Source organism: Mytilus californianus, unplaced genomic scaffold, assembly GCF_021869535.1.
Source record: "Mytilus californianus isolate M0D057914Y unplaced genomic scaffold, xbMytCali1.0.p SCAF_5, whole genome shotgun sequence".
NCBI lineage: Eukaryota > Metazoa > Mollusca > Bivalvia > Mytilida > Mytilidae > Mytilus > Mytilus californianus.
Genome location: NW_026262701.1, coordinates 110,616,343 through 110,629,377, shown reverse-complemented (window position 1 = coordinate 110,629,377; position 13,035 = coordinate 110,616,343). Strand labels below are relative to the sequence as shown.

Sequence of the window (13,035 nt, the reverse complement as noted above, 5' to 3'; positions counted from 1 at the left end):
TCTCATTCTTTGATGCAGAACACTTATAATAGCAGACACATTCAACAATCAAAGCACTTGTGAGCACTGAAGGGTAAAGATTGCATTCATTTTGCAGTGGAAACTAAAAATTAAACATGGCAATGTATTAAGCTTTGGAAGGCTTTACTTACTATGAATGGGAGAAATATTTGTAACTACAACTATGTATAAAGTAAGATTACTCCAATCTTAAAATTTCTTTAACAATGACATAATTGATATTTTTATATCAGATACTAGATTCATGCACCATGCACAATTTAAGTAATTTTCTTGTCAAGTATGGTTATACGCATTAACATCATTTTGTAACTTGTGTATCTGAATCTTGAGGTTTTGAATGTATAGAATGTGTGTGCTCAATGTACTATATTTTGTGTATCTCAAAAGTAGTGATACAATCTTGAAAGTTGATAACTATCAAGTCAGCCACATAAATGTTTTGATTGCATGAATGCAATCTTTACCCAAAAAACTTCAATAGTAATCAGTATTATAGAAATCTAAAACAAACCCTGCTTTCAGCATCAGATGTAGCGTGGCACATTTTATGGGTGGATGTGCCAATACAAATGCCAGTAAATTCAGCATTTTACTAGCATAAGGGGAGGCAACTCTTTCAATTCTACTTTCTTGACTTCCACCTTCCTCCGCACCTTCTACTGGAAAAGGTTTAGCTCCCAGTGTGTCAAAACTTGTCACTACCATATCCAACACACACCTATTGAACAAAATAAAATGCAATGTGACTTATATTTATCAGATGTTATACCGTAATTATACCATATAATATTTATACATGTATTTTTGCCAATAAACACATTACAAAAAAATATTTATCAGTAAAAAAAAATAATTTTGTGATCTCATAATAAGCTTTTGTTACCACTTTAGAACTCAGATTGAAGCATCCTGAAACTGAAATATTCCCCTTCCACTTTTAATAAAACTGCAAGACAGTGGAGATACTTATTGGCTTTTTTAATTGTTGGAAGTTGTAAACCAACTTATCCATGTGTAAGTATTCATCATATTTAGGAAGGGCATGAATTAACATAATGATAACATTTTTATTTTTACATCAAACTATATTTTCTCATTATATTTAAAAGGGCGGTTGATGAAGAGTGTCTATTAGCCTCTTAAATTTTTCCTAACATAGCCAAAAACAATTAATAGTTCAGGTATAATGTTATATTTATTTATATCAAATTTTACTATGGTAGCAATCTGGGCTAACAAATTAGCTCAACAATAATTTATTTAGTAATTAAACCATTTTTAAGGCTTTTCAGCCACAGGCCTTCTTTTCTCTCTTTTATTCTTCTAACCTACATGTGTGGTGACAGATCAGACAACTGCCTCCAAACTTTTCTGGGAAGCTATTGACAAGTAGATAAGGCTTAAACTTACTTTGTTACCATGGTAGCAGCAGATGCTGACAGATCAGACAACTGCCAACAAACACGCCTGAGAACCTGTTGTAATGGCTGACAAGTAGATGTGGCTAAGATTCTGATCATCTCTTGTACCTGTGGTGAAAGTGAGTGAAGATGAGCACTCCACAACTTCCTGGAATTCACTGCTAGGCTTATCTCTTCTTCTGTTAGCTTCTAAAATAAGAAACACAAGTTTATAACTGTAACATAATAAACTTTGAAATTCTTTATTCAAACCACCTCTTGCCTAATTTATCAAAACCCATTGTAACATACTTTATTCAAACCAATTGACAATACTTCTACAACCATTGGTGGAGTCGACATGCATAGTCTTCAAAAAAGAGCTGAATGAGTTTTAGTGCTCAAATTTGACTTGATAGAAAGAGTAATTGAAATATGTTCATGGCTTACCTCTTCTGTCTGGAGAGGTAACGGCAAGGGAAGTAATTCTGAAATCATCAATAGACCACTCAAATAGGTATATGGTGCCTTTGTTGTGTATTTAATCAGTTCTTTCATAGTCTTTGTCCAAAGACTTTCAGTTAGTGCTACAAAAACAACAACATATTATAAATAAATACAAGACTGCATTTTGAATATTTGATAAAGATAGAGAGATGATAAAGCATATGTGTACATAAAATCTTTTATTGTACAAATTTTACCAAACAATTATAGTCAGAAAATCTTTGTGTATGAATAAAAAGAGATATCAGTGATATGTCAATGAGACAGCAACCTTACAGGAAAAAAATAACACCCAAAAGACATGCTCAACATATATTCTAAATATTTCTGTTTGGCTGAGAAGATATTGATTCCATTTTTAACAAGATTGCTATGCTGTAGCCGAATGTCCCCCTTGCTGTATAAATGATTAATTAAATTGTGTGTCACAATGAGTTGATAGTTCAAATATTGTATAAGTCCCATAACTCCCATAAATATCGATAAACCAAAATGATGCTATAATATGGTCAACTACACAAGTCATGATTGCAAACAATCCTACCAAGTATAAAAGCATTTTGTCAAATGGTCTCAGAGGAGTTGCATTCACAAGATGACACCTTTACAATACACCAAAAAATAGTCAAAGTTTCCCATTACTCCCATAAAAATTGTTTGAATCAAATTGACTGTATAAAATGGTAACTACACATAATGGCAACCAATCCTACCAAATATGAGAGCTTTCTGTCAAATGTTCTCAGAGGAGTTGCATTCACAAGGTGTTATTATCACAATAATCCAAAAATGGTCAAAGTCCCATTAATCCCGTAAAAATGTATGTATCAAAATGAGGGTATAATATGGTCAACAACACATGATGTCAAACAATAGTACCAACTAAAAGAGCTTTCTGTCAAATTGTCTCAGAGGAGTTGCACTCACAAGGTATTATAGTCACAATACTAAAAACAAATTGTTTAATACCCATAACTCCTGCAAAAATGGTAGAATCAAAATGGCTGTACAATATGGTTAACTACAGATGGCAAACAATCCTACCAAGTATGAGAGCTTTCTGTAAAACAGAACCAGAGGAGTTTCATCACAAGTTGTCATTGTTATAATACTAAATAAATGTGGAATGTGTCCATGGGACACAGATGATGCCCTCGCTTGCATATCATATAAAATTATAAACAGACATAACTGAAGAACAGTAAAAGTGACCCTACCCAAATTTGAAATTGATCAGAGTTTTGTGGTAATAAGTATTGTGTATAAGTTTAATAAAATTTGGTTGAGGCAAACTTAAGTTAGAGAACGGAAATGAAAAATTCAGAAATTTTTTCCCTTTGTAAAGGGGCATAACTCTAGAACGGTTAAAGTGACACCACCAAAATTCAAATTTGATCTGTATTTTGTGGTAACAAACATTGTGTATAAGTTTCATAACATTTGGTTGAGGCAAACTAAAGTTAGAGAACGGAAACCAACTTTGGGACGTACAGACAGACGTACGTACAGACGGATAAGGGTAAAACTTAATGCCCCCTCCGCTACGGCAGGGGCATAAAAAGATGGTTCAAGTCCCATAACTCCCGTAGAAATTGTTAACCCATAACTCCAGCAAAAGTTGTTAAAAGTATGAAAAAGCTTTCTGTCAAATGGTCTCTGAGTATTCAGTGTAGGACAGTCGGGCCAGCCAAAGGCTGGCCCGAAAAATTATTTTTGGGCGAGTGCAAAAATTACTTCACAGGCCCAAAATGCATATTGGTAGCCCAATTATTTTACTCAATTTTTTTTTCGGTGTTGAGCCATAAAAATGACAATAAAGCAACATAAATAGATGTTCTTAATTCTTCAACCTTCCCGACACATAAACCTAAAAAAAAAAACTCATTCCCATAGTCTTCATTGTCACTGAATTCATCATCACTGTCCAGTGCCTAATCTAGGATTTTGAATTGGAAAATTGACTTCTCATTCCATGAGAGAGTAGCTAGAAGTGAAGTTTCATTACCGTTTCGGTTGCATAGTGATTTCGTGTCTTTCACTGAGGAAATTTTGCTGTTGCGTTTAAAATTAAACAAGTTTCTGCGAATTGATCTAATCAAAGAGCTGAAAGCTCTGAGGAAAAATGACGCCACTGTCTCTAATATTGTGATATTTTTTATGCAAGTCTTGATTTTCACATACCGTAATAAGTTTAACATTGCAACATGTCTCGTAAGCATATAATTGATATTCGTATATGTGTCTGTTTTTTCAGTACAAATGAATAGGTCAAGACTACCTGAATGATCTACAGTATCCAATTACTACTGGCTGTTTTTTTGTATAAATAAATAGGTCAAGACTACCGGAATGATCTACAATATCCAATGACTACTGGCTGTTCTTTTGTACTAATAAAAAGGTCAAGACTATTTGAATGATCTACAATATCCAATGACTACTGGCTGTTCTTTTGTACATATAAATAAAGACTACCTGAATGATCTAAAGTATTCTAAGTAATGTGATTTTTTTCTTGCAATTACATTTTTCTAAATCAAGAATATAGACTACTAGTATCCTTTTCAAACCAAATGATTATGAAGAGCCTGTTGTTAGCAAGCTCTTATACCCCACATACTCATTAAATAAGTTACTAGTGACCTAGTTATTTCTGTTACTTGAAGCAAATTATATTTCTGTATATTTAGACAATAGTATAATATTGTTTTACTAGTTTTATTTCACCTTGAAGATTAGACAAATAGGGATACTCCTTCGATTTTTTATTTCATGTCAGTCAGGTCGCTTTATATGAAACTTAAAACCACTTCTCTGCCATATTGTTATTTTATAACAACTCTGCCCTTGACCATGTTGACCCATGTAATTGATATTCATTCTTTAACCATATATCATAGTCAGTTAGTTTTTGATTTTGCACTCCCACACCACCTTTCATGTCTTTCAGGTCAAATGTCTGTCTCCATTTAAGTTAATGACATTGAACAATCATGGTATTAAACACAATTTCAATAGTGATAATGCTGTTCTCGTGGGTCACCATATATTCAACTTGGGTAGCATTCCAGTTATTGAAATTTGTGTCAGATTAGAACAATGATCTAGATCTTTAGGAATGGATCTTATAATTTAATATGGAGCCATAGTATGGGACCCCTTCACGGTAACAAAAAAAAAACAAGCTTGAAAGGATACAATGTCAAGCAGCAAAATCTATCACCAGAGATTACAAGTCAAAAGAGGATGGACGGGATACGTCTCTAAAATGCTTGCTGAACTGGAACTACAGCAAGATCTCCAGACAAGACGAACAAAGCGTTGAAGCCAGAAGTTAATATTTATGTAAAAAGTAGTTGAGGGGCTGATTCCCGCTATTGAACCATACTGTCATTCTATAATATCATTGCGTAAGTATTTCTGTATTGGCCTTGTTATTGGTCCATGTCTTGGGTGTATTGGTCTGAGGCGAAGCGGAAGGCCAATACTGCTGGCCGAGGACCAATAATAAGGCCAATACAGAAATACACGTAATAGTATCTTTATTAATTAACTACAGTGTTACAATATTTTTTTTATTTCATTTCACAAGAGATAAACATTTTTACCTTGAAGTGGAACTATCCAAATCTCAGTTTCCTTTTATAAGATGCAATATCTAATGATTCGGTACCGTTTGACTGCTGGCCGAGAACCAATAATAAGGCCAATACAGAAATACACGTAATAGTATCTTTATTAATTAACTACAGTGTTACAATATTTTTTTTATTTCATTTCACAAGAGATAAACATTTTTACCTTGAAGTGGAACTATAAAAATCTCAGTTTCTTTTTATAAGATGCAATATCTAATGATTCGGTGCCGTTTGAAGTATCTTCAGCCTTTTCTTATCTGATGAATTTTTCTACCCTTTCCAGTCACTATAAAGTGTTACAACTTTAATTAAGACACAACACATAAATAGTAATTGGAAAGGTACTGCCATTGCATGTGTAATGCAAATATATTTAAAAAAAAAATAATGTAAGAGTTGAAATTGATACAACTATCCATAAGCCAATTGACCAAAGAACGAAGATTTGCACAATTACAGAATGCATATGCCTGGTTCGGGTTTAAAAATAAACGACCGTTTAAATACAAAACATGAGAAGCGACAGTAAACAGTAAAAATCGATTTGTACCATCGACATGATGAAATTATGAGGTCGTCAAGAAATGAACTTTGTGATAATTTACTCGTTCCCCAAACCTGAAATAATCCCATCGTCTACTTTCAAAATGCTTTTTAAATGAATGGGACCGTCTTTAACCTAAAATATATGCCATACTGAACGTTTCAGCTTGTTTATGGTGAGTAAACCTGCGTCTTACAAACAACTGTTTACTTTCAGTTTGAGTTTATCGTGACTTACGATCTAAAAACTAGAGACGATCGGAAATCCTGTTTTGTAAACAAAGATTCATACGCACCGCGTGGGTATAACCGTATTACTAATTTCCGATTTTTAAAATCTTCGTAAATCTGGATAAAGACCAGTTTCTATCCAATGGATATCAAAATGATTCCGATTTTCACTTTTTTTAATGATTGTAAAGTTGAAATGGCATGAAAGGCTGACATTATTTAGGAGAACTATTTTGTCTAGCGATTGCTGATCATTGGAGGGTAAAAAGTCCAACACCATAACAAAACGGATCTATTTATCATGTATACATACCGGTTGTTTACGATTGTAAGGCATAAAAGTGAAAGCTCAAATAAATATGAAAAATATAACAGAGGGATAGCTCCAAATACCATTTAATAACAAAAAACATATGGACAGGCCAAGATATCTGTTTGGTAAATAAAATAAAGTATGTAAACTGGTTCCCGTCCGACTACAACACTTTGTTCGAGTGTAGCGTAATACAAGCAGATTCCAGTTAGTATGTAAAATAGTAAATATGAAACCGAGTGCGGTAGGTGGAGGCAATAATCGACTTCCGTAAGTTCTGGTCAATGGTATCGGAAACATGCCGCTGATAGCGTCATTTTCCAAAAATAGCACGGGGAATTTCCGCGATATTCTATTCGGTCAGTCATTTCAACAGGTTGTATGTCCAAAGTGTCAATGCAAAACAAAATCAAAAGACATTTTATAAACGTAATATTTTCTTATGTCACTGCCACAGGCACTTGTTTCTGTCCTTGGGGGCTTACTATCTACACTCGTATGAAAATTATTTTGACGGCTTCTCAGTTGTATCCGTGTATGGAGTTCTTTTCAGAATTCCCTTGCCCTTGTTTATTTTAGTTGGTCAGACGAGGTTTTACTGTCAATGACTGTCGCTATCCTATATAAAACACCAATAGTTTAGCAGCCACCATTGACTGGAAAACCTTGTTTGACCCACTAAACAAGCACATGTCACGATGTTGTTTGTATCCGCCATGTTAATATTCTAATGCACTAGCACGTTTTAACGGTGTGACCAGAGGATTTCCGACAATGGGTGTTCAGAAGTTGGGGTGGGTTTTTATAGGAGTAACTACGATTTTGAGAATGATAATGCACTCGCCCAATGATTTATTTTTGGGCCAGTAACTATCCATCTTTTGAAATTTCTAATCGCCCAATCAAAGTTTTGGTCGCATTTGGCGACCAGGCGACTGGCTGTGTCCTATGCTGGTATTGATGTGTTTTCGACAGAAAGGCGGAGACCATTACTCTACACCCGCTATCCAACATGTGGGGGACAACAACAGGATGTGTAAACAAATATTATTAACATACTAACCTTCATCAGTGTCCTTAGCTGTAATAACAGGCTGTGTATAGGCCAATAATGTTCCAATCACGTTCTTCTGTATCTGGTGTATATCCTCAATGAAATATGATGATAAGGGAACAGAACACATGATTGTATGTAGTTCAAATAAAACTGATAGGCTGGTAAGGTCCTTAAACTGTAACATATACAAAGTATCAATATCTCTCTTCAAATCAATTTAATCAATTTCCCAAATATTACACTATCCTGCTTCCCAAAAATAAGTAAAGCTGATAAAAATATTACATTATAATTTGTTTACCAAGACAATTTTGATTGGACTGTTTTATCAGGTAAATTCACATTTTACCTTCCAAAATCCTTTTTGCAATGCCTGATGACATTTCCATTGATCTAAATATTTGTAAAGAGTTCTGTGGTATCCTGTGCCATGTCTGCAATTGCTTATGCAGAGTAAAAGTGTATGGTGACTGTCAAAAATAAGTCCATCAATCAGTAAAATACAAAAAAAAATCATTTTTTGTTTTTCTTCAGATGCTAGTTCCTAATCAGCCTTAACTAAATATTAGCCAATATTCATAAACCTTCTTTGAATACAGTCCAGACACGTAACATTTATTGATTGATTGATTTAATGGTGTTTAAAACCACTTTTAGCACTATTGGCTATTCAGTGGCTGCCATTTTAATTGGTAGAGGAAGACAGAGTGCCCAGAGAGAACCACTGACCATTGGTTAACATTTATTGTTTGTAGCATAATTACAAATATTGCTTACCTCCCCTCCTCTGGAGGATATCAGGAAACATAATGTAGACTTGACAATTTCTAGACAAGGTTTAACAACAGCAAGATAGTAGGTCATATTTTCTGAACTCTGTGGACATCCCTGCTGCCATTTTCTGATCAATATATCATTCACTTTCTGGAACAAATAAAAGTAGATTTAAGGTTATGATCATTTCAAAAACATCTGTATCAGTTAAATTGCATTTTTATGTTGCCAATTAAATTAGTATATTAGCCTAGTTAATAATATTTAGCATTGAGAATTGAAAGGTCAGTTTATCCCATTCAACAATAGTTGATAAATTTGGCTTCTTACCATTTACCTTGTCCAAAATTTAGGACACTCTATTGGTTTTGTGATATTGTTAAAAAGTTTATGCATCTTGAATTACTTATTCAAAATCTGTGAATATAGAATTATTTTGAGTCTTTTGGCCTTTTAATTGCATTTTACATTACATTGTTAATATTTTGTGATACAAGAAAATACTATCTGTCTGTTTGTAATAGAAATAGACTAGAAAATACTATCTGCCTGTTTGTAATAGAAATAGACTATCATTGACATGTTTTCTATTTCACTCTCTTGTTCACACCAAAATCTGATGTTTAGTTGCAAAATATTTCAAATGAGAGGTGAAATTCTTCCCATCTTAAGGTTCATCATAACAAATGGACACAAATACATGTGTTTTCACCTAAATATTTGCTCTGAGTATAGACAAACATGTGCTGTTGGAAAAGTTTTCAGGCCTAAGTAAAATGCATTTTGTGTATTCAGAAAGATGAAAATAGCTTTTTTCTTTGTTGTGTTATAAATAATTTGGAGACATAATAAAATATATAAATCTTACCTGCAGTATTGTTATGAAGATAGGGAAAGCATCCTCTCCATAAACATCAAGTAAAGCATACTTGTATTTTATTTCTTCTGGGACATCTGAAAGCATATACAATAAATTACACTATATACCAAAAATATTGAAGAATGAAATAAGATACATTAAATATATAAATGTACATGTGTACATTGACAGAAAAGGCACTTTTGTATGAAGGGTAGAATTTTAAAATCTCTCCACTTCCTTGGTTTGTTGTAAATAAATTGAAATTATAATATGTAATTATAAATGTCTAGCATAAAGAAATCCCTTCATATAAAGGGTACAAGTAAAACCATTGATGAAGTTTTCTGTTTTTCAATTTTTATAAACATGTTTTTTTTTTTTTTTATTTGTGTGTGTGTGTGTGTGTGGGGGGGGGGGGGGGGGGGGGTTAAATACATGTTTCTATTGGCCGTTCTTTTTTGTAAATAAATTCACCAACAGATGGAATAGAATAGTTACAAGAGGGAGTGGTATTTTCTGTACAAGAACTTACCCTCTGGGTACTCTGTTTCTATCGGTATAGTCATATGTCTCAGTATTCTACATGTAGTTATAAGTGGGCGTGGTATTTTCTGTATGTGAACTTACCCTCAGGGTACTCTGTTTCTTTAGGGATAGTCATATGTCTCAGAATTCTACATGTAGTTATAAGTGGGCGTGGTATTTTCTGTACATGAACTTACCCTCAGGATAATCTGTTTCTTTAGGTATAGTCATATGTCTCAGTATTCTACATGTAGTTATAAGTGGGCGTGGTATTTTCCGTACATGAACTTACCCTCAGGGTACTCTGTTTCTTTAGGTATAGTCATATGTCTCAGTATTCTACATGTAGTTATAAGTGGGCGTGGTATTTTCCGTACATGAACTTACCCTCAGGGTACTCTGTTTCTTTAGGTATAGTCATATGTCTCAGAATTCTACATGTAGTTATAAGTGGGCGTGGTATTTTCCATACATGAACTTACCCTCAGGGTACTCTGTTTCTTTAGGGATAGTCATATGTCTCAGAATTCTACATGTAGTTATAAGTGGGTGTGGTATTTTCCGTACATGAACTTACCCTCAGGATAATCTGTTTCTTTAGGTATAGTCATTTGTCTCAGTATTCTACATGTAGTTATAAGTGGGCGTGGTATTTTCTGTACGTGAACTTACCCTCTGGGTACTCTGTTTCTTTAGGTATAGTCATATGTCTTAGTATTCTACATGTAGTTATAAGTGGGCGTGGTATTTTCTGTATGTGAACTTACCCTCTGGGTACTCTGTTTCTTTAGGTATAGTCATATGTCTGAGTATTCTACATGTAGTTATAAGTGGGCGTGGTATTTTCTGCATTCCTTCGACCACCTGTTTCAGTTGTTGTACAGCAGAAGATACACCATCATAGTTGTAAGATGTAATGTATTTGATTGGAGCCAACCATTCCTGGAGTTCTAAAAGTTTACTACTGTAATCTACAAAGACAAAGTCAGTAAATATTAACAGCCTTACTGTATATGCTGTTTACTTTTGTCATATGTAAAGTTGAACTGAAAGAAAAAGAAAGAATATAAACCACAAAAAAGACAACCTATGTGAATAAGACAAATGCAAAATATTTTTTGTAAATGATTGTTTATTTGATTACGTATGTTTTTATTGTTTGTTTTTTAAAATCTATTTTCAACCTAGCTGGGTACCATTATTTGAATCCATTCAATAAATGATTTAACCACACCAAATTTTGTCCCTTTACCAAGTCATCCTATCTGGACAATGTGTTGTTAATTGTTTGTCTGTGTATGTATATTTTCTGGGTGGAGTCTGTTGTTGTTAGTTAGTGTGGTCTATTGTACTGTCCATTACATAAGTTAATTCCCGTTATCCATTTTATGTAATAATCAATATATACTGTTGCACTACAGTTAAGTTTATGAGGTATAGAAAAAATAAGAGATTTTTAATAATACTACATTTTCATATGGTTATATCCAATTCTTTATCAAATCATTCTTAATGCAGCATTTATAGACTCTAATGAACAAGCTAAACTTACTGGGAATAACAATACAGACTGATACCATAAATCAGCAAAATGTAAACATAACATAGCTGCCAAGCACACAAAAAATATATTCCCATTTTGTAAAATAGTTGATCTAAATAAAGACGGATGTTTATTGTTTAGTTTCTTACAGTACCTGCTTCACAAATCTGTACAAGTCTGTTACTAAACTTTTCAAGTAAACCAACATCACTAGAGTTTCTGATAACCAACAGAAGTAACTGTAAACTGTAACTGGCACAGACACTCTTCTTTAATTTAGCATCTCTCTCTTCAATTCCTAATGTAATAAAAAAAGTATATGGTCATACAATTTTTGTAATGCAATTGTTGTTTTCAATGGATATTTGCTCTGCATTTTGATTATGTATAATACCAGTACCAAAATATTATTTAGTGTACACTAATTTTTGTTTGTTTCAAAACCCATTTAATCCTTTCACAGCCATGGCACTTTTTTGAAAATACAAATGTTCTGTTTTCAAAAATAAGAAACAAGAATGTACTCATTGTTGTGCTATGCATATCCCATTCCTCATTTAAAGTATCTGAAAACATGAAGTAAGTGCCTGACAGATCCAAAAAGAGCTCACACATTAGAACTCCTCCCTGCCAAGTCTATGACCAAATATAAAGCCATTTTGTTCAGCAGTACAGGAGAAATGTGTTCTGTAATTTTTTAGAGAGATAACTCCATTTTAACTAATATCATATCTAAATTAAGCTTAAACAATACATTAACAAAGATCATATTTACACTGGGCTTACTCAACCGAGGCAGTACAATTAATCTTTTCTTATCTTACCTGTAAGTTCGATGAATGGTAATAAAGATTTAATATTATAATCAGCACTAAACACTCTGACAAGGGCATCTCTTCCAACAGCTGTCACAGTCATGGTATACAAGTTATGTAGAGTGGCCAGAGCTCCACTGTCATCAAGCTCAGTATCCTCTGTAATGTAAAAAGTAACAAGATGTAGTATGAGTTTCTGCTCACTAATTTATAATCCTGCTCTTGCTTTTGAGTGAAAGGAAATACACATACCAAACAATGTGGAAGCAGCCAACAGAAAGTAGATAAGCATATTGTTAAGCTTACCAAAACTTGGTATCAAATAAACAATTCCTTGTAAGTGTCAGAATGTCTAGAGAGTGACAAGTCTATCCCACTATAATCAGACAGACCTTTTTGTTTCTAATTAAATCAACCAACCATAATTTACCTGACAAATTGTTCTGGGGCTGTTCAATGTTCTAACCTTGATAGTTGTGACATGTAACCTAAAAATATCACTATGTAAAGCTATCAATCTTCTATAAAACTTTGAGTATTATATTACCTTTATTATGGAACTCATTTAGTTGATCTATGTATTGAAGTGTCTGTAGATGATACACCATCTCTACTCCAAACATCTGTAGTGGGTTGTCATCAGAATCATCCCGTGCATAATCCTGCAATCAACAATACAAATACAATTAGCATGGAACTTAAACTGGCCTGGGAACTCAACCAACATTGGGCTATACGCATTTAACCCTAACACTATACCTAACACTTACACTAGCCCTAAGACCTAAATTAAACCTTTATCC

At 33.5% G+C, this 13,035-nt stretch overlaps 1 protein-coding gene across 2 annotated transcripts in view; it reads right to left on the bottom strand.

Moving 5' to 3' along the window:
- The window catches only part of LOC127700606 (protein virilizer homolog), a 58,748-nt gene that overhangs the window by 19,957 nt on the left and 25,756 nt on the right, over positions 1-13,035 (bottom strand). For both annotated transcript variants that reach the window (XM_052204155.1, XM_052204156.1), the window contains exons 17-26: positions 12,780-12,894; positions 12,242-12,391; positions 11,572-11,715; positions 10,642-10,845; positions 9,356-9,441; positions 8,491-8,637; positions 7,720-7,888; positions 1,875-2,011; positions 1,435-1,634; positions 536-742 (exon numbers count right to left, since the gene is read on the bottom strand). In XM_052204155.1, coding sequence (XP_052060115.1) covers positions 536-742; positions 1,435-1,634; positions 1,875-2,011; positions 7,720-7,888; positions 8,491-8,637; positions 9,356-9,441; positions 10,642-10,845; positions 11,572-11,715; positions 12,242-12,391; positions 12,780-12,894 — 1,559 coding nt within the window. The remainder of the gene's footprint in view (positions 1-535; positions 743-1,434; positions 1,635-1,874; positions 2,012-7,719; positions 7,889-8,490; positions 8,638-9,355; positions 9,442-10,641; positions 10,846-11,571; positions 11,716-12,241; positions 12,392-12,779; positions 12,895-13,035) is intronic.